At 34.7% G+C, this 23,376-nt stretch overlaps 1 protein-coding gene across 1 annotated transcript; it reads left to right on the forward strand.

Annotated features, from left to right (window-relative positions):
• Positions 1–337: 337 nt before the first annotated feature.
• On the forward strand, positions 338–15,584 carry LOC132555982 (sodium- and chloride-dependent glycine transporter 2-like). Its single transcript, XM_060220368.1, has 13 exons — positions 338–521; positions 2,000–2,131; positions 2,953–3,247; positions 4,922–5,054; positions 6,024–6,158; positions 7,459–7,562; positions 7,994–8,118; positions 8,680–8,792; positions 11,059–11,190; positions 11,979–12,078; positions 12,916–13,016; positions 14,357–14,524; positions 15,450–15,584. Exons 1-13 carry the CDS (start codon positions 338–340, stop codon positions 15,582–15,584), a joined length of 1,857 nt encoding a protein of 618 aa, XP_060076351.1.
• The last annotated feature ends 7,792 nt before the right edge of the window (positions 15,585–23,376 follow it).

Genomic DNA, 23,376 nt, shown 5'->3' on the forward strand with positions numbered 1-23,376 from the left:
ATTAAATATGAAATATTATAGGATAGTTCAAAAGTGAAAATTAGCATTTATGTTTTATTTAAAGCAGATTTAACGATGTGATATACATACGCAATTATGTGTACTGGGTTTTTACAAAGATATTGTGTATCGATAAATTCTGATTTTAACAAAACAATTCTCCGCCCACTGGATTTACGTTCTGGAACAGAAGTTTTTTAATCTAGCTCGCAATGCGCAGATGTTTGGGTAACAACCATCGTTATTTAAATTAAAAAACATCTAGAGTCTAGAGGATCTTTGTGGTAATATACCCATGTACTTGAGTATGTCCCTATTAACTTCAGCGGTGTCCAAGATGGCTGACAGCGACGGAGTGGTGGAAATAGAACTACTAGACGCCAAAGAGAAATCCTTCAATGCTTCATCAAAGCGAGAGGTTTTCAGTCGGAAACTTGAATATATGTTAGCTTTGATAGGATTTACCATCGGATTGGGAAATGTCTGGAGATTTCCATATTTATGCATGAGGAATGGTGGAGGTTAGTTATTTTTCAATACCGATTTTTATTTTAGCAGGACAGGTTTTTCCCATTTCAAACGCCTCGAAAACATCTGTTTCCTTATCCTTTAGTGTCCTTTGTCTGTTATGTTGATGCATTTAAAACGACATCATACAGCTGTTTCGTCTCTGGAGATCTTAAATAAGTATTAAGCGTATAAACACGCATTAGAACTATCCATTCAATAATAAATCTTGACACAAGCTGTATACTGAATATTGGCTTCTTCCGGGACAAAATGGACGACGGAAGCGAAATGATTGAAGCAGGACTATTAGAAACCGAGAATAAACCTAATTATGGTTCGTCAAAAAGAGAGGTTTGGAGCCGAAAAATTGAATATATGTTAGCTTTGATAGGATTTACCATCGGATTGGGAAATGTCTGGAGATTTCCATATTTATGCATGAGGAATGGTGGAGGTTAGTTTCGTTTTCTTCTGCTTCATAGAATAGTTTAATTTTGCTGTTATGAGTGTTAACGGCATTTCATTTATCTGTAGAAAAGGAAACATCTGTGTATTTTTATCTAGACTTTTTCGCAGTGACATAAGCGTTTGTGTACATAATTCATCTGTAAATAAAAAAAAATTACTTGTATCCAGCGGCTGTTTATTTCGAAACATTTCTAAGCAGGATATTTGTGATCTATTTATCTCGACTTTTCCATTGTGACTTAAGTGTTAAATGCATTAATTAGAAATAATGAGAAAACATATGTAAATGATAAAATATTCACTCAAATAACGACTTAAACTGTAATATGAAACACGTACCTTTTTTTTTCATCCTAATGGTGATAGGACGAAACAAGTAAAATTGTGACCAAAAACATCCACTGATGCAGCATAAACACACGTTTTGATCCAATTGTGTAATGTTTTATCGGCTATTTCAAACATCACTAAGTTTGTCAATCATTTTTACACTAAATAAACGTCATAGATTATCAATGATTTGCGGCACTATCGGGACTGATTAAGAAATATTCACTGTGCTTGACCAAACACAAAGATAGTGTTGCTAGTAACATGAACACATCAGAGCATACCTAGAGAACATAGTCATTATGAAAAGTGTCAGTCTCTTTCTGAAGTAGAGTAGAAATATTCTTTTTCATTGAAATTATTCAATTCCTAAACCTAAGTTTCAGCAGTAAATACTATTAGTAAGCGTTTGAAGTCGTTCAGTCCTTAAGTGTCCATAAAATTGAAGAATTTTAGGAAAATACATATATCAGATAGGACTGTCTTCGTTATTTTCACATTTGTCCTTGATCACATACTGTATATATGTTTTTGTATGGTGTTTGATCAATGGTCCGAAGTTTAAATAGATCTTGATACTTAAAAAGTACTTAAAAAGGATAACGTTAATTCCTATTCGGTAGACTGATTCTATGTAATGTACACTGTAATATATAATTCTGAACTAAAATCGACAACTGTATTATTGCAGGTGCGTTCCTTATCCCGTTTGTGATATGCATGGTGACCTGTGGATTGCCGTTGTACTATCTGGAGCTTTCTCTCGCACAGTTTGCTGGAAAAAGCACTCTTGTCGTCTGGGAAATTTGTCCCCTTCTACGAGGTAATGCCATACCGAATGTGTTTTCAATGATATTTCTTATCGGTTAAATGTTCAACGATGAACTCCGTGATTTCTTGTAACGGAGTTGTCACTGTGATACAGGTATAAAACAACATGTTAGGTATAGTTAAGGACAATGTTGAAAAGTATGAAATTCAGTTTTATGTTTAAACGAAACATATTGTACACTTGTGGGATCGCACATCGCTACGCGATGTGCAATGTGCGCACGATGTCTGCACGATGTGCGCACTATAGAAAATATGGGCAAAATAAGCTATCACACATTTGTGAGCACGTTGTTCGGTTCTATCGCACCAGATGTGCGATTCTATAGTGGCGTATATAAATTAAGAAATGACTTACAAATAATATAATATGGTTTATTTATTTTCTAAATATATTATTGTACGCACTGTATCGTGCGTGTATGTACGCTCGATCTCTGCACGATGTGCGCACGAAGCTTTTCGTGCGCTGTGCGTTACCACATCTGTGTATATATTTTATAGAAGCCGAGAAAGAGTAGTAAATATATATGGTGTACTTTAAAAGAGTGAAAAAAACATTTGTTCCCTTACAAATAAGAAAATGATATGTTTTCGTAATAGGTATAAAGACGGAGTAAGCAAATCGAAAAGACAATTTCTGTCGTTAAATAAGCCGTTGTGTTTGTATAGATGGACTTGTTAATGATACTGGTGGCTCATGCTTTTCAGATCTCGGAGACAAAAATATTAGATTCACTAGTTCAACCAATTTCATAACTTTTTGAAATTAAGACGAACCGAAAATAAATATATTGTGGTCTGTTGTTTCAGGTTTGGGGTTTTCCATGTGCTGTATCTCCTTCATATGTACTTGGTATTCCGGTCTGATCATGGCGTGGACACTTTGTTATTTGTTCTACTCTTTCTACCCTATATTACCTTGGTCCACGTGCGATAACTCCTGGAATACGGACAAGTGCGTCACATTGAGGACCAAGATAGAGACACCCTACAACGTCACATCCTTTGTCAACAAGACGCCTTCAGTTGACAATCTGTCTATGACAGCATCAGAAACTGTCACAAACATCGGCTTCTACCCGACGGCAGCAAATGAGTTTTGGAGGTAAGTTTTCTGATATCAACGATCACGATATTTAAAGACATGAAAAAAATGAGGCATTTTAAATATTGAAAAAAACAGCATATTTATATCATAAGAAGGAAATGTATGTCAAAGGTTAAATGATAATTATATTGTTTAGTTGTTATGACGATATATGATGTGCTTTGTAAAACTGGTCTTAGGATATATAGGACTGGAATAATATATATTCGTGTATCTATCAATTTACATATCTAACTTGTTCATATCAATTTAAAACGATATTGCACGTTTACTCATACATATTTAATATATTAATTCAATATATATGAATGATTTATTGTAGATTTTAATCCAGAATATCTCTGATGTACATGTACAATCACAATTATTGTGTTATGGTACAAACGGAAAGTTCCTTGATGTACTTACCAATAAGTCTACCCGTCATGTATTTCACTCAGTTTTGTCATCAAAAATCAATAGTCGATGGTCCTGTTTATACGTGTCACAACAACCGATGAACATATGTTATAATAGATTCTATATGACGTGATGTTTAACAGGAATGAATTAAAAACCGTCAGGCAATTTGTAAAATGAGTATCATTCCTGACTGAAACACACTGAATGTGTTATTCATAACATACATTCACAATACAGATTAATTCGGCACGAATGCATTGACATTGTATTCCGTTATACTCTCATGGATCACGTTACCTTTACCAATAGAGATGATATTTTAATTATAATCACAAATTGTGGCAGTCCTGCGGATTCGATTTCCAGTTTAGTTATGGAATTTCCACCGGTAACAATAGGTCCATGCATCATAAACCGTTATTCATTGACTAACAATGACGTCTCTATTTTAAAGATAAATAGCAGACTCAGTGATGTATTTTGTTGAAGCATAAATAATTTAACCACAGGTCAGTGATCTACAGCGTTTGCTTAATCATTACCTACCATTTTTTACCTACATTGAAGATAGGCATCCATTTTGCTGCGCCAGTTTTACATTCCTGACATCAAGTCATCGTCTATGTTGTGATATTAGAATTGATTTCCTACTGGCGATGCCAAAGGAATCGCTCCAGAATATATTACACTAATGAAATATGCAAAATTATTGTATCGGGGAGTTCACTGGATAACAGTCCGATAATGTAATAAATGAAGATATCCGTGCGCATTATTATCAGTAATACATATACCATAATAATACATCACCTATCAATTTATTCATTCACATGAAGTTTTCCATGTCATAACCTCATTTGATTATTCCTAGAATTTCAAAATTTTCAAAAAGTAGAAAAAAAAAATTATACATAACAAGATGAAAATTAAATGATCAGTTTTCTGAAATCGTTAGTCTCAGCTTAAATAACAGATTCCTCAAATAACTGACTAAAATATCCGTATTTCTACTGAGCACTTTTAGGGACACACAAAAACATTATTTGATTTCGTGAACACGGGTTATTATGTCGTGCGCAAGGGTTATATTGTCATGCGCACGAGTTATTTTTTCACGTGCAAAAGTTAATGATCTCGTGTGCATAAGTTAATTATCTCGTGCAGACGAGTTATTATACTGTGTCCACGAGTTAGATAAGTTTGCACATAGCGCGCATGTACAACAGCATTGCGTTGCATAAACATAAATTCATTTTCGCTGTTTTACAGATACCAAATATTGAACGCTTCTAGTGGCCTGGACGACCTGGGTATCCCACAGTGGCATATTGTCCTTGCACTTTTTCTCAGCTTCACGATCACATTCCTGTGTATCGTAAAAGGTGTGAAATCTGTTGGAAAGGTAAACCAAGCATTTTTTGAATGTATCATTTTTGTGTTTGTCTACAGGACTCATCAAAACATATTCTGGTGATTCTGATGAATAATTGAGACAATTGAATAAAAGATTACTTCTGGCATCTAAGCCATTACTTTGACAACAGAATTTCGTCTCTGACATTATTGGGTTTTCCTATGAGATAATAGTACACTCTGTATGATACATATTTTCGTGACTATCTTTTAATGTCTATAATTTGTACTAGTACATAAAACGGATTATGGAACGGCACGGCCAGTTCGCCTACTTGGCATCCGTGACATTTTAATACAATTAGAGAAACTGTCATGACTTTGACCTCAGACTTTCTCATTAACCCCTCTATTGCTAATGATTTAGCTTAAGGTGGTAGACACTGCCGGTGGATTTAAAGTATTAGAGGTTTGCTATAACGTACATGTCTCGTTTAAGCTATTAGGCTCAAAATACACACAAGTAATTGACATTCTTTTAAAATCATGAGATTTATGAATATTCCGAAATTTATAGAACTTCTGAGCTAGTGCACTTTCCCATATAGGCTATGAAATTTATTTCAATTAATTTCATATTTTCTCAGTCACCTCCTAGATTTCAAATTTTAATCCATTATTATCAATGACAGATCTGTGGTGCAGTTTAATTCATTATTTGGTTCTAATGCATCTTTAGCTCTAACTCTGTATTGAAAGTCATTCTTCACTTGTGTGTCTTTTGTACAGCCTTCAAGTATTTTCTTGAACTGTTTTGTTGTTCTTTTTAGTGGGCTTCATTACATCTGTATATCTGGTTCATTCATCGTGATCCTTTTGTATATCGTCCTAAATATTGGAATCTGGTTTTCTAAATCTCTGACTTCGTCACATCAAATTGCATTACCAATGATAAAGTGATACTACAGATCACTCGCACTAGAATAGACAAGATGTTATTCTAAACCTTCCGTTGTAGGTGGTGTACGTATCCGCATGTCTTCCATACCTACTGCTGACAATCATTCTCATTCGAAGTCTCACTCTTGAAGGCTCTGTTGATGGGATACTATATTTCATCAAACCAAATTTCGAAAAGCTTGGTCAATTTCAGGTAAGATATATCAAAGGAAAAATTAGTAAATTGATAAGAAAAACTATAAATAGGTTCCTTTATCATCTCCTCCACTTGATTTGGCGTTTACATATTTCTCATTTTAAACTTGGTGGTTTTAAGCTTCGTTGATTGGAAACTGACGCACGTTTTTTGTAATTTTTGTTCAAAGAAGCAAATGTGTGCGTCTGTGAACGAAAAAAAAATCAAGAATATACCAACATGGTAATAAAATCAAAATCGAAACTCAATTCCATAAAACTAGGGCAAATTATGAACAAAAGTATTTTACGGAGGATCCTGAAAAAAAGTACAAGGATAATAAGACCGGGTGTTTCGGAAGAGTAAGCGTCTTCTACGTTATCGACGACACAACCTATGTTAACCTTGGTCAATCCAAGTAAGTTATGTCATGTTCCAACCAGGTAAACAACAACGGAACCAACAAGAAAACTTGCATTAAACACGTCCAGTTTTAAATATGTGTATTTTCTGAACCGTGCCACTATTCGAAGGAATATAAAGCATAGATGTATAAAGTCAAAGACATTTAAACCAAAATCCCACAATCTTACTTAGAATTATACTTGTCAACTGTTTTATGTGCATCTCTGTTTCGTTGTAGCCGTTGCTATATTCATGATAATGATAATTGATTAAACGATTTTTTCATCTTAGAATACAGTCATAATATATGCCGAATACAGATATTAACTAGAAATATCAATATTACACTTAAGCAAGTCGTTTGACTACAAGCTTTCGAATGGAAGTATTCATTAGATAAAATAATCTTCAAAACCTAAGAGGTAAAATATCTTACATCTCCCTTTTCCATATTCTAGAGACAGAAGTCAGTCTAAGTTGAGTAGATATATTAATCGTCCGCTGAAATGTCTTATAGGTTTTCGTGACAGACGTAAGTTCTGAGAAAAGGATAATTAAATAGGCAACAGCTTTTGCAAAGTTATACTATATTTGTAAGATATATCCTATATTTAACGTTTTCATTCATGCTAATTTTGGCACGGTTTACAATATATACATATACTTAATGTTCTTTTGAAATGATCAGACACATGGAGAGTCCCGTCTTTATTCAATTATCGGAATAATGTACCTCCCCATTTAGATTTTGACATCCCTGTCGATCACATTATAATTTCTTCAGTGAACTCAAAGGTCTCAGGCATTTAGCAGCACTTACGAACAATTTTTTTTTCTCCTATATCAAATTCTCAATTAAAATGTGTCATGGACTTGTGTGTCTTTTATCTTTTTTTGTTTAATTTTATTTTAGGTATGGTTCGAGGCAGCGGTACAGGCATTTTTCTCGCTAGGTCCAGCGTGGGGAGGTGTGCTCACAATGGCTAGCTTCAGTGACTTTAAAAACAAGACGCTTCAGTAAGTTATACACAACAGTATCTATAATGGACTTTTAAACATAGCTTTAAAATCCTGTAGCATTGTAAGGCACATATAAATGACCCTCTTATATTACAGAATGATACGTCTCATTAAAATGTCAATGGACATCAACTGAATACAATGAGATTATGTTCTATTGGACGATTCAGCTGTATGGTGAAGTTAAATTCATCGTTTGGCTCTACTGTATCGAATTCTAAACTTTTAATAAAAGGTGATATTATTAACTTGTGTGTCTTTTGCACAATCTTAAAACAAAATTGAATGTTCCTAAATAAAGTGATTTAGTTAAGACTTCTATTCCTGGTGACAGAAATTTAATTACTCTAAGGTTTGCTTTGCTCTTTAAAATTAATACATAGATGAAATTATATTATTGAAGATGGCGTTTATGCTATATTTTCCAGTGATTCGCTGGTAGTGTTGGTGGTGGACATATTTACGGCGTTTTTCTGTGGGTTTGTCGTTTTCTCCATTGTTGGTTTTTTGGCCCAGGAAGCCAATCTCACCATTGATGAAGTTGCTGAATCAGGTATGGTTTGCAAATACGATACTTCAGCTATATTGGCATCGAAATTTGCAAGTGCTTCACGACAGATACCTTGCACTTTATAACTGAGGTACTCAAGAATCAATAACCGTTTTACAATACACAAAAAACAAAAATGGATGGCACTTGAAGAAAGATATTAGAATGAATGATCTGTTATAGGAACACAAGAGTACATTTATCGCTCTGATAATGCTAAGATTTAATAAGAGTGAAACCTGTGTAACCTTTTAGGCGTGACATATCCTTAAGCTGTTCAGATATATCAAAATATAGGATTCTGTGGCAAATCTATTTGCTTAAATCAATACAATAGGATTTTTTCCAGCAGGATTCTATACTTGTTTAATCTTGATATATTCTTAATGTTTAGAATGTTTGGTTATACTTTCAAAAAGACTGTTTTTGGTAATCCTCACAGAAATATTCAAGCATCTTTGCTAAAAATATAATCCATTTTTGTTAAAAACCTACTTTGTTTGCAAATATCAAAATCTTTCCCCACAAAATTAAAAAAACAATTTATGTCTATCTAAATTATAGGTCCTGGCCTCGTATTTCTAGCCTACCCAGAAGCCTTAGCGAGACTTCCGTTACCTCAGCTATGGTCTGTGCTGTTCTTCATTATGGTGTTTAATGTTGGATTGGATTCTGAGGTAGGTAGAATACTATTATAACACCTCTGTAATATAGAATTGTGACAGTAGTTGACTTTGAATACTTGTATTATAGAAGTCACTATGTAAAGTATTCATGATAGGACAAAAAAACTTAGTTAAATTGCATCTGCACTAATCTAAACAAAACAATACTAACCATAGTCCGGCGGATGGGACTTTAAATGGCGGACCGTGTGTGGACTGTCCCATCTCGCACGTAAAATAATCTCCTGCTGTTATCCTTATTAGAGTAGAGGGGTAAACGCCGCCCAGGAAACCAAATAACTAATAACTTCCTTATTAAAAGTATAACCCATTAGGCATAGACTTCTATATTCTTTAATCAAAAAGTTAGAACCCGGCATTAGGGCAGCCTGGACAACATGGATAGGACCTCATCTACCACCAGAAGTCCAGATGCACAACACCAGTAGAGAAGAGTGGAACCATTAGGCCAAATTCCAAATTCTAGACTAACCCACACACAGACGACTCCGCCCAATGAAGGGGTGTGGCGCACCACCTTCACGTCGTTAGAGAATCGATCTCAGTCGAGGTGACAACGCCCGGCAACAGGAAGAGTCATGGAAACGTAAAACACCACCACCACCACCACCACCACCACCACCACCACCACCACCACCACCACCACCACCACCACCATCATCATCATCATCACCATCATCATTATAATAATAATAATCATCAGATCACTATCACGGAAGATACATCTGTATTATAAAGGAAAGACAGGAATCCCCGGTAGATAACTCTGTGATAATAACGTCACGTGGTAATACACGTAAATGAACTCTGTATTAACTCCTTCCGTACCGCATTGTCCGTCCGGGTTCCGCACCGAAAGTATTTTTAGTCTCATCCCCGGAAATGTGTAGCGGAATTTGATGGGTTCGATCATCGGCGACCATTTAGCTCAGTAGGTAGTCTAGAGTTCGGAATGGCCCGGGTTCGAACCCAATGTGACTGCGTATTTTCTCGCTCCTGTAACATAAGTTTAATAAAAATTGCGGCGGGACAGTGACGATAACGGTTAAGAGTCTATTCGACCTTCCAAGGAAATACTGTAGCTTTCACAATCTTTAATATTGTCATTTTATATCGGGATCAAATTTACAAAGTCTGTCAACACTTATATTCCCGTTATACATTGCTAATTTTCCATTTAGTGCAATTATTTCTTTTTTGGCAATCACGCAATTATATTTTGTTTTCTGCAAATTTTGTAGTATTAGTATTTAAAAGATGATAGGGTAACACATTTTTTGAATTTTAATTCAAAATGGAAACATATTTCCAGTTGCTGCTTTTCAAATGAGAATTAACTTTGTGCTTTTGGTGTTTCAAGTGAGAGTTCTGACTGAAGGTATAACATTGAATAACATGACAGGCTAACACATTTTTCCTGTTTTGAGTTTTAATTCAAAATGGAAATATATTTCAAGCTGCTGCATTTGAAAAAATGTTTCAAATGAAAATTAACTTTGTGCTTTTGGCGTTTCATGTGAGAGTTCTGACTGTAGGTATACCATTGAATAAGATGACAGGCTAACACATTTTTCCTGTTTTAAATTTTAATTCAAAATGGAAACATATTTCCAGTTGCTGCATATCAATATTTGGATTAAAGAGGTCACGTGGGAAGACATTACGGTAAACTGTATTATATACTGGGTTCTTGTGAGATTACAAGCAAGAAAATTGTATTTCAGAGTTCAGCGTAGATAACTCTGCTTTACAGAAGTAACACCGACATTCACGGTAGATAACTCAATAGCACATCATAACTGTTAAAGTTTCTTGATTACTCTCTGATAGAAGTTACATACAGTGCATGGTCGATAACTCTCGCGTCGATTAGAACAGTTTATTTCCAATATGTTTTTATCTCCTTTATCCCTGACTTCATAGTCCAATGAGAAATGTCCTCCATATATCGTCAAAACGCCTTAAAATATTATTTTTTTGTACACGAAATGGTTTTGATAGAGCCGTACGAAATTATATATAACTCCTTGTGATACATATGTACACAGATACGACACAGAAAAATCTACGGAAGTGGAATATGTATCGACTTATGATTGAAGTCCATCTGGATAGACATTTCTTTAGAACGAGTACGTGCCTTGTTATGAAAGAATTCCATTGGTTGTAATCAATGACATTCGTTTATATATATAATATATATAAATCGCCATCAAAATCCATACAACGTCAATTACCATAACTTTTCCCTTGTTAGTTTGCTATGGTGGAGACAATAACATGTGGACTCAAAGATATGTACCCGAAGGCTTTAGGAAAACGAAAATACCACTTACTTCTGGCAGCCTTTACAGTGTATTTCATAACCAGCATAATTCTAGCGACTCAGGTAGGTACTGTAACAAACAATTCTTCAACATCTACAGTATTATTGTTAGTATTGTCACAGTTTCTTGCATTTGCAAATACTTACATTTCTTGTGGAAGATGAAACTAAGTTCAAACGAACCAGTAGACGATGAAAAGGAACATCCAATATACATTGTAAATTAAACAATTTATGAAAACAAATGTCCATGACTCGTTTATCATTTCAACTTGTGAAAGGTATTTTTCGGTAGTGCATAAAATGAGACTGATGTAGGAAGAGTACCCAGTAACCTTACAATCTGACTGACCACTACAATCAAAATGCAATAATTTCCTATATTCGGGGTTTGTGATTTGTGTCTGTATTTCTCTTTGATAATTCTTTTGATTTTTTTTTAAAAATCAAGAACAGATTGCAGCTAAAGATCATTAAGATGTGTCATACTTTATTAAAATGAAACGAAATTTATCTCGGATCATTGCAAGTTCCTCATAAATGCTCGTTTTAATTCAACACAGTATGCAAAATCTTTTACAGTGTATGATGTCATTTCCAGTCCCAACATGGTGTGAGGTGGCTTTTAATCTTTGTCTGCCTCAGGAAACAGATGTAGTTGTAAATTACATTTAAGTGATCAGTGTTCATTATTCAGTATCTGCTAACTGGGGGAAAGGGAGTCTAAGTGAGGAAGTTGTGTTGTTGAACGCTAGAAGCTGTCGTTAGTGTTACATATACATATTCGTTAATGTTTCATGCAATCAAGAAGCCCTAGATCGAATAATAGCGTCTGATTGTTTTTGTTTCAGGCTGGTGTATACATTTTCCAGTTGATTGACTGGTATGCCTCTGTCTTTTGTATCTTCTTCATGTCCTTCTTGGAGTGCGTCATAATCGGATGGCTATACGGTAAAATTTCTTATTAGTAAAACATTGAAAAAAATCAATTGGTGTTTTGTTTCTCCAAATATTCATTAAATCATGAAATTTACGTTAAAGTTATATTCAAGTACTTCAATTAAATTACTTTAAGTTGATAAATTTATGAAGGCATTTTCGAATATCTGAGCATTAGATGCAATTTTCAGTATATCACAAACGTCTTTATGAATCAGAATATCATTTAAGTCATTTTAAATAATGGCAAAGACACATGCCCACTTATTCAACTTTCTACCCCACCGGGCAGAAATAGCCACACCTCCGGTGAGGGTATGCTATCTTACCCCGCAAGACAACCTGCACACACAGGAAGTGACGTTTAGGGTCCGTGAAATTGTTAATGACGTCTTTTTTATGATGTGTCGGGGTCACTTTGTGGTCAATGACGTCTTAAACAAATGCCATCCGGGCCTTAAATGCAAATGCCTCTACCGATGGTTAGCGTGACACAAGTGTATTTATTTGTTTATTTAGTTTTAAGGATATCAAGGGGTAAAAAACGATCATATCCTACTTTGAGGGTAGGACAGAGAAATTTCCATCGTCGGAAGACATTTTCCTGTCTTAGCCTACAGCTAGGGAATCTATTTATTTCAGGAAGAATGCATCCCAGTTCACCTGAACTGTTTAGCATATTTTATTGATGTTTACATATCGTATATTTAATACTTAAGTTATCATTTATCTTAATGTATACGAGGAGACTGGGAGTCTCGGAGTCATGTAGATATTTGTTTTCTACTCTGTTATCTGTTTTATTCAAAGAATTGTTTTGATGATCGTTTGATCACTTGCCTCTTTCAGGTGCTGAGCGATTCAGTCGGGATGTTGAGATAATGACAGGCTCGCCGGTACCTGTGATAATCCGAATATCATGGTGTTTAGTGACACCTGTTATCATGATAGTAAGTACACGTGACCTGTGTTAATCTATTCAAAAGATATTTTATCAACAAAGTATTACTGACAATCTGAATTTACACTAATTCTCTTAAGATGAAATAGATGTTGAATATACAATAGATTTCAATGATTCGGTGAAATTCCAAAGTTTAAAAAAAGCCATTGATCTACATGGTGAGTACAATTTTGATAAGAAAATCAACACTATCTCAGCGCCAAGGTACTATCATGTATTTTTAAATCAGTTGCATATCGTATATACTGTATATGCATGACATCTTCCTCTTACAATTCTTTGTCATAAATAATCAGCCATGTTTACGTTATGTAACTTCCCCTCTAACATTGGTGTTGCCGGTAAGCGCAGTTGTAATACACTTGCCTTTCACATTGCCATCTGGGGTTCGATTCCCGGCACGGACTTGAAAGGTTTTGGAGTCACTTACCCGACCATGTAGGTTTCCACGGGATTAATGATTTCCTCCCACAGTAAGACCCCTAGAGCGCTTCCTTCCAGGCCAAAAGAAGCAAATAATATAAGCTTAAATTTTAAATTTAGAAAATTAAAAAGGTAAAGTCATTTAGTGTTATTTTTGTGTGACATGGTTTTCAAAAGTTTAATTTGTGAATTTTTGTCGAAGAATTTTACCCAATGCATTAAAACATTGACTTTGCATTAACGGCTAACATAATGATGAGAGTAAAATTTAGGTGTTCCTGTTATTGTAACGTCATAAATGTTCCTTCCCGTTAATAAGTTCACTCCATTGTATATGAACAAGAAAGAAAAAATTCCGCCCTAAGATTTACATTCAATAAAACTTGATGCCTAATCCATATTGACCAAAACACTGTTACTGATGAAAATATCAACAGTAATTTTTTTATAATATGATTATAATCGATGCACTTGCATGATGCCGAACTTTCCAGTAGGTTACTTGTTTTATATCGCCTGTCATAACATTAAATAATATTTTTAAATACGATGCTACTACATGCTCTTATTTAGAAAACCTGAGATTATGAAGATTCGGTCTTGTTTCCAGAGGAAAATGTCGATAACTAAGGTTATTGACCCCCTTTTGTGCTTATTCTCAGCGTTCTTTATTTATATCTTTTGAAGATATTTTGCCCTAGTTTTGTTGAATTTGAGTTTGGATTGAGATTATTTTCACATGTTTATATTTTCATGTTTTTTTCATGATAGTCTCTGAAACAAGTGGTCTTATACATTATCAGGAATCTGTGTATACTTGTATGGATTGTTTGTGAGTATCCATTGCTTTATGTTTAAACACATGATTAGGTACAGCTCATCCAAATATGTTATCTCCCCCAGATCCTGATTATTATAGCCCTCTCGAAGTACGAGGAGCCAACATATAAAGGATACATGTATCCCTCCTATACCAGTGTACTAGGTACCTTCATTTGTCTGGCTGCAGTGATTCCATTACCCATCGTCACATGTCTCGACATTATCAGAACACCTGGAACCTTCACGCAGGTAAATATATACATATCAAAAGTAAATCTTTATCTGCAAGTTGAAAACAGGAGACAAACATGTTCTACAGTAACTTCTAACCTCACATCCAAGGTACTGAATAACAGGTAAAAATGTATATTTCATGCAGAATCCTGACACATGCTTTCATGTAAAATGCGATTACGTTGATGATGAACCGTCACAGACTACCAACAGACACAATGCAATAACCAACACAACCTATACACGTAGAGCTCATTTGAAAGTCAAATTCAATCACAACAGTATAACTACAGAAATCCAATTAATTGTATTTTTCCACGAATTTTATCCTTTTTATATTTTTATATCAGACATGATATTTGCATTTCCGTTGTTTTGTATTGATAACCTTACAAAGGTATAATCAATATATAAACAATCATATCTATAGCATAACAGAACCTGTTTTCCTTTCGGAAACACTAACATGATTCACAGCAATTGCCTACTATTACTATCCACCACAACACAGCACAATACACATATCCTATTCTTCCACAACAAGCAGTACAAAATATATCGTTTTTTTAACCATGATTTTGTTTTGCCATTTCAGTTTTGCTCATCATGTGAATAGCACATTTTAAATTTAGGATTAAGGTTTAGTAAAGCTAAATAATTAATTAGTCAGCACAATACAGCTATTTAATCATTCTAGGACTCGTCAGTGATGCCTAAAATTATAGTCATAGGAGGCGATTGTGGAAAATTAAAAAATTATCGAAAGAAAAGTCAAAACCTAGGTGGAGAGATGCAGTAGCTCTTTAAGTCAATACCTTAATTCAGTTCAGCAATTTATAGGACGGCTTATTAGATGTTCAATTCATATAAATATATCTGCATTTTGAGTTTTTGTATGTCATTGTGGCACCTATTTAATTCTAATATTGCATTGTTGCAGAGAATAAAGAGCTTAATTCATCCACCTGTATCATGGGGACCAAAATGTGTGGAGGCGAGACAAACTTACAAAATGTTGAAATACAGTAAAAGTATTTGGCGGAATATGAAGACAAACCTATCTGGAACGCGATGATTTTGTTTTGAAAATCTTTAAACTTCGATATCTTTTATTGAGCTTGATCAGAAAGTTTGTTGCAAAACAATCGATTGATTAGAATTTTTTTACACAGAAATACAGAACGAGTCATCAGAATGTTTTGTTGTTTTTTCGTCATTATAAACATTAGTCTTCTCTGATTGGTAATATTGAGATACAATGCATTGTGCAACGGCTGTTAGCTCGACATTGCTTTTTGGAAAAAATAATTACAGAAAAATGACTTTACACAAAGTCGTGAGAAATTTAAGAAAAAAAAGAAAGATAATCTTTCTATGATGTTATGATTTTCCTCTTTCTTGGACGTAATACCTTTGCTTCTTATATGTTTTGGTAGATTGATAAAACTGTCATAATGATTCATAAATTATGCACACTAAATGCAGACAAGCTAAACGAAGGTTGAAGAGGATTTTGGGGAAGTGTATGATTGCAATGCTTTAAATTGTAAGGAAGTCTGCTCGTGCCACTAGTGAATTTTATTATGTTGCGGCTGTCATTAAATCTATCTGACGGTCGCCACTAACTTATCAGATGGCCACCAGTTAATTAATCTGGTAACCGTCACTAGCTTATCAGGTGACCACCATTTCGTTTTCTGACGGTTGCTACTAACTTATCTGGTGGCCACCATTTCGTTTTCTGACGGCCGTCACTATCTTATCAAGTGTGGTCGCCAGAAAATTTAGTTGCGATCGGCAGAAAATTTTATCTTTCACTACTGGCACTACCAGGCTTCCGTAAAATTGTACTTATTACTATGATTCGTCGTTTTTTGTCACTAACACTATTTCAACTTAAAGGACATGGTACTACAGGGATTTTCAATTTTTTTGCATAGAGATCATGCTGCCGACAAATATATAAACTTCTACTATCTTCTTACAATTTCTCTATCTAGTGATGCAACTCATGTAAAACAATACAAATATCCTGACCATGAATATGAATTTAGATAACAGTTTGATATCTAGTTTCAAGGCATGTAGTTAATCTATTTATGGTTAATGTTTATGTCCGTCAATTGATATGTCGTTGAAAAAGAAATAAGAATTTGCCATAATCCTTAAATGGATACTTAGATATACAGTTATGTAAATCCTCTATCTCATCTGATTTTATATCATTGTGTTGCCAAGGTATCTGATACATTTGAAAATAGGAAATGGAAAGATATCTTGCAAATATTTTCTTACATGTCTTTTACGTTAAACCTCCAATTCGTTGTTGACATAAAAACATAAAAAAATATCGCGACGAGCTATGCTTACAGGCTGACAAACATGTCTAGAAAATAAGAAAATAAATATCGATAAAATTGCACTATAACATACCGTTAAAAGCAAAACACAACGTGTAAACAATCATCGATCCAAAGATTCATACAGAAGCGAGTACGAAAACTAATGCACAAAATGCCAAATAATAGAATGTATGTTCAAAACATGGTGTTCATCATACCTTGCCAAAAGGGAAACTTAGGCGGAAAATCTGTTTTGTTTTCAACCTTGTGAGGAAAACATCCCTATGTTATATCCATTCTTATACTCTATTGGATGATGCCGGATACTGCTGAGCTGATAACATGTGGACTATTATCATTACTGACTGGTCTTTTTCTGAAAGTGTGGTTAGGGGTTTAACCACAGAAGAAAGTGGAATGTCGGGCTAGCATTGTTAATTATTCTCATTTACCAGTTTTAACGCGCAAGAAAAAAACTTAAGGAATGATTTGCTTGTTTTTACGCATATAACAGAGATTAGATCATGCATTTTGGTTTCTTATCGAGTATTAAAACACCAAATCCATTATCTAAAATCCCCAGTTTATGCAAACAACACGTTTACTCTCCCCATTACAAAATAATTTGAGTCTAAGTGTAATGTAATTATCTCAATGTCAATGAATGTCAACAAAAACTGAGACCTGCACTTTTGAAATTGTTACTGACATCATCTCGGCCATTCAAAAAGCTCCTTTCAACTATTGATGACGTAACGGCTTCGCTGACGTTCCAGTCAAGGTGTCAATAGATTCGGATCAGGATGAAGATGGACATTCATATGCCTGGATTTTCTGATCCATTAAGTCACTGCAGGTCTGACTAAACTGGTGGTGGGATATCTGCCTTTGTTAAAGATAATACCGCAGTCAAGCGAAAGAATGACCTAGAGCTACCTACCGTTTAGTGCGTCTAGCTTGAACTAGTCCTTGGGAGGGATACGATGCTGTACGATACATTCTATAGACCACCAAATAACTTGGTCATACATTTCCCAATCTATTGACAATGCTCTCAATACTGGTATGCCGAACATAATGATCACTGACGATTGCAATGCTTACCTGTTAATAAACTAGCAGTCTACTCACTTACGTAACCTGCTTATTTCTTTTAATATAACACAACTTGTAGAAGATCCAACGTTTTACACTGTAGCTTCTTATTCACTACTCGATAATGTTTGCACTAGTAATGCCAATATAATCAATAAATTTATTGAAGGTGAGAGTTTTCTAGACCAACCCATCAGATACCACAGTCCAACTTTCTGTTCTATCAACATTGTTAAACCAGTGCAACAGTACTTCAAGTGTCATTTTTGGCTGTTTAAACATGGTAACTATTTGTCACTCAGAGAAAAACAGGTAATTTGGACTACCTACTTGATGTTGATAAACAAAATTCCGTGGTGAAAAACTTCATTTCTACCTTACTTTATATCGCTAAATCTTGCATTCCGAATAAAGTCATAACCGTCAAATCTAACTTTCCTCCTTGGATGACTAATGAAATTTGTAAACTTATCCGCAAACGCAAACGAGTACATAGGAGAGCCATATTTACCATAAATAACGCTCATTGGTTGTCTTTCCGGCACGTTCGAAATGTATGTGTTAACGCCACCAAGAAGGCTAAAATTAAACATGTTGATATCTTATGAGGACAACTTAAGAAACCCTCTAATCTTAGTGCGAGGGACTGGTGGTAAACTGTTCGATTATTATTGCCCAACTCCGGTAAATTTTGCATACCCTCTCTGATACACAATGATAATATAATCTCTGACGGTTTCAGAAAAGCTTGCCTGTTTAATATTTTTTCTGCGCTCAGGCAGACGTCGATGATTTTAAAATGAATCTCCCTTCTATTGACGATAAAACTAACGCACATTTACTAACATCAGATATAACAATCACTGATGTTCAAGACTCCATTCTAAATCTTGATTATTAAAAAGCTGTCGGTCTTGATCGTGTCAATACTCGTTTACTGAAAGAACCTCAGATATCCGTTGTTGTCCTGTAAGTTATCTTTTCAATAGATATATTAGCACCAGTGTTTTCCTACTGAATGGAAAATGGCTAATGTTACCCCAGTTTACAAGAAAGATAACAAGTCTATTCTTAGCAATAACGGGCCCATCTTTCGTTTATCAATAGTAGGAAAATTAATTGAACCACATCTTTAAAATATGTATATGACTTCATACTTACCCATTCCTTATTATCACCTTTCCAGTCAGGTTTTAGGCATGGCGACTCACTAACCAAATTGTTTCTATCTATTATTAATGATATGTATTTTTCTCTTGACCAAGGCAAAGAAATATGAATGATCTTCTGCGATATTTCCAAAGCATTTGATCGTGTTTGGCACAAAGGTCTTCAGCGTAAATTATCCAGTTTCGGAAATCATTGTCCACTTCTTTCATGGTTCGAGCTCTATCTTCTCAACAGGAAACAAAGAGTTGTTATTAATGGTAAACATTCTAATTGGTCCTATATTAAGGCCGGTGTGCCACAAGGCTCCATTCTTGGATCTCTTCTTTTTTATATTTGGCAATAATATTGTGGAAAACATCAATTCCATTGTTACATTATTTGAAGACGACACATCGCTGTATGTTATTAATGATACACCTATGATAAGCGGAGATATCTTAAACCATGATCTTAAAAGGTCCACGAATGGTCACAAGGTAGGTTAGCGAACTTCAACCCTACTAAAAACAGAAGCACTTCTAATCTGAAAGTCTGAAAACTGTCACTCCTAACCATGCACCACTAGCAATGCATAATGCTAACATTTCCGAAGTAACGTCTCACAAACACCTTGGCGTGTTTCTTTCTAATAATGGGAGTTGGAATATTCACATTAACTACTTACTTACAAAAGTTTCGCCAAAGTTAAATAGTTTACGGAAATTTAAGTTTATTTTAGACCTATCACGCTTCAAACCTTGTATATTTCTATTATTCGGCCAATGTTAAAATACGAAAACATTATCTTGGACAATCTCATCCAAGCACAATCTGATTTTCTGGAAAATGTCCAGTTAGATGCTGCACGCACTGTCACTGGTGCAACAAGACTAACAAGTAGATCCAAACTCTATGCAGAAACTGGCTGGCTTTCACTTAACCGAAGACGCACACATCACAAGGTAATCCAATTTCACAAAATTGTTTATGGATAAGTACCTCAATACCTCAAAGATCTGCTTCCTGCACGTAACAATTGACACAGTCATAACACTAACACTGCCTATAGCGTCGTACAAGCTTATATGGAAAAGTCTTTCTTGCCTTCTGTAATTTGTCCACGGAACATGCTGCCAAATCGTATAAAAGGTGAACCATCAAAAAGTAGACGAAAAAACATCTAAACAAGCCTAACATTGCTGCCGTTTTAGTATACAAGTAGCAGAATGGGTCAGATTCTCCACGCCAGACTACTAATTGAATACAGTTCCCTCAAATTCTACTTGTTTACGAAAAAAACAAAAACAAAAAAAAAAAACTCGCTAATAGTCCACTATGTCTATGCAATGATGGGAGCGAATCAAATAAACATTTTTTATTATATTGTCGTCACTTCCACCAACTGCGCGTACATATCTTTAGTGAGCTAATTTGCCAGATTTCAACGCTATTACTACTCGATGCAAGCGAGGAACGGTCGGTAGATGAAAACAATGGAATCTTCTCCTGTGTAAAAACTTTATCGTAAGCTCCGAAAGATTTGATTAATGCTCTATCACTTTTGATTTGAATTCTGTAGTAATGCTATTAGACTTTTCACATTCTCGCAGCTTCTGCAGTTTACGTCTGCGTGCATTGATTTTCTAAATTTTTGTTTTTTCGGCATGACGGGAAACTCCTCTCCTTCCTCTTCAACCTACCACATCCGTTTCTTTTTCAATTCTCCTCATTCCTAATTAGCCACAATTTAGCTGAGTCTAGACTGTTCACATCGTGTCTCGTCAAATTTAATGAGTTAATATCTTGAAGCGGATTAATGTAAGTGTTTCAACAGTTGTGTCCGTATCAAATGCATTTGATATGCTTTTTTATATGCTTTAATGGCTACTGTACACTGGTTATATAATGAAAGAATCGAATAAAGTTGATATCAAATTGATGTTAGTTTCTAGGATACATATCACAAAGTTGCCATGTCTACCTTTGAATGATTTAAAGGGTATTTGTTCACTGTAGATTGACAAAACAACGGATACAGCGGAGATGCATCGACCTCAAGAGGAAATATGGCCACCCTCTTTGTGCCAGCGTCAAATATCACGAGTATGTCATGGAGTAGATCCTGCAAATTATCCAATAAAAATGTGTTATGTAACTTTTGTTTCAAAATATTCACGATATCTTCAGTTCGTAATAAGAAATGACAGAAATGTGCAAACCCTCTGAGATAACGGGTACTTGTAAAATACAGAAAGAACGATTTGTAATAAACATAAATATAACAAAACAAAAAATTGTATAAAAAGAAAACAACCCGATCTAACTTTTGTATTTCATTTTATACCACTTCATAGTATAACATACATATGAACATACAAAATTCTCGAAACAAGTGCAAGCTATCGATTTAACGAAGATTGATATGGAGACACTGCGTTTATACAAATGTTTGCAAGACGGTGAAAGCTGACAAACAATAGAACACTTCATTTTTCTTAGTTAAAAATTAAAATTTGATAATTTTGGCGCATACGAAGGTGTCGATTACGTAAGTTGTAGACCTTTGTTATCCATTTCATATTAAAAAATATTGCAGTATCTTCCGTGAGTGATGATTTCACGTTTAATTTTTTCATTTGGATAATGAAAAGAGCAAGAAAACTTCACGGCACGGGAAGAATACAATATATTGTCCGAACTCATACTATACTGTCGATACATGGATAGATATAATATATCAGTATCTCTTTAATATGATAAGCGAACAAAAAAGACAAGAAATAAGTAAAAACCACGTATATGATGAATAAGCCCGGATTTTCCAGAAGAGTGCTGACTTCGTTAACGTTACCTGCCATAAAAATGTAGGTCACACAAAAAAAAAACGTCATGACGTCGGACTAATGACCGTCATTACATTCAAGGCACCACTCGAAACCTATGTAAGAGATTTCGGCAGCTGATGATGTCTACAGAAATATTAATTGAATTTGCAATATTCTCGAGGGACATTTGATTGCTACTTTCGGGCAATTTCAAGTTTACAATGGTGTAATCAAAACGTCTATGCTGACCATACACCTAAGAGAAAAGTCACTTGCAAACTATCACAGTCGGTGTCTCAATTGCTTAAAGTTTGGAAAGTATTTACAATGATTTCTTATTATAGTAAATTACTGATAATGACTTATACTAGTATGTGAATATTTCGTACCAAACATTCTTGGCAAGAGAGTTCAGATTTTTTCTCTCAAATTTGATTTTTTAAATCATATCATAACTGGAGAACATCAAGAGTGCCTGCAAGTTGTTTGAAGTTCCCATATTACGATATTAATTTTGATCTGAATAGCAGCTGGTTTAATAATTAACTTGAAAAGTTTTACCTTATGTTAAATTTTAATTGATTTGAAAAACCAAACATGGATTCAATACATTGAGAAAAGAGTTTGATGTGCCCATAATGCAAAAACCTACTACATTTTTGACAGGTACTTGAACAGACGTAAATATGTCGAAACAAAGAATACTTGAAAAAACAGAATAAATATACATTTGACTTCTGCTGCCTGTTAGAATGTTGTATTTACATAGTTTAGAGAAATAGGCAGATAGAAACGAAAACAACGTCGCTGATACAAAGTACAATGATCGTCACTTCAAACCAATCACTATTGGTATCAGCTTGAACAGATAAACTCGTTCCAATGTAAACTAAACGACGTGTTACTGTATACATTTCCGAAATCACGTAAGGTCCTGACGTAGTATATTATACTGATTTATTTTAATATCAGATACTTCGAAATTGAAATGCCCCTTTTCAATTGGTGACTAATGCTTTGCATGTAAATATTCCCTGCATTTAGACTGTAAGATTACCGTTATGCTTGGTTCATGCTTCCCCCTGTATGCGGTTTAAGGGAACATTCATGTTAGCTAAATGTTTCGGTGTCTCTTTACAAAAGCACTTATCAAAGTCCTCTAGTGTTCTTTTCCATAACGAAGTTCTATGGTTCATCAAATTTCATTTCTGTATATCAAAGGAATATTTACGATGAATCGTTCAAAAGACAAACATGTGAATGGAGTACATGGAAACAAATTGAGAAAACATAACAATCACATTTTAACAACTATGTCAGGGAACGCCAGTGCCATATCTATCAGAACATTAAAACAGTAATCTACTGTGCTCCCTATGTTACAGAACTGGAGTTTGAATATATTTTCCCTGTGTTTAGGCTTATGTTAAACATGTCACAAATCACATCTTCAGAT

Source organism: Ylistrum balloti, unplaced genomic scaffold, assembly GCF_031769215.1.
Source record: "Ylistrum balloti isolate Yb309-2 unplaced genomic scaffold, AGI_CSIRO_Ybal_v1 Utg370534, whole genome shotgun sequence".
NCBI classification, from domain to species: domain Eukaryota; kingdom Metazoa; phylum Mollusca; class Bivalvia; order Pectinida; family Pectinidae; genus Ylistrum; species Ylistrum balloti.

Bases quoted from the DNA above. Each gene is read 5' to 3' on its own strand.
- LOC132555982 (XM_060220368.1), top strand. From the start codon at position 338: ATGGCTGACAGCGACGGAGTGGTGGAAATAGAACTACTAGACGCCAAA. The intron at 522-1,999 runs GTTAGTTATTTT...GTATTATTGCAG, and splicing joins ATGCATGAGGAATGGTGGAG to GTGCGTTCCTTATCCCGTTT. The intron at 14,525-15,449 runs GTAAATATATAC...GCATTGTTGCAG, and splicing joins CACCTGGAACCTTCACGCAG to AGAATAAAGAGCTTAATTCA.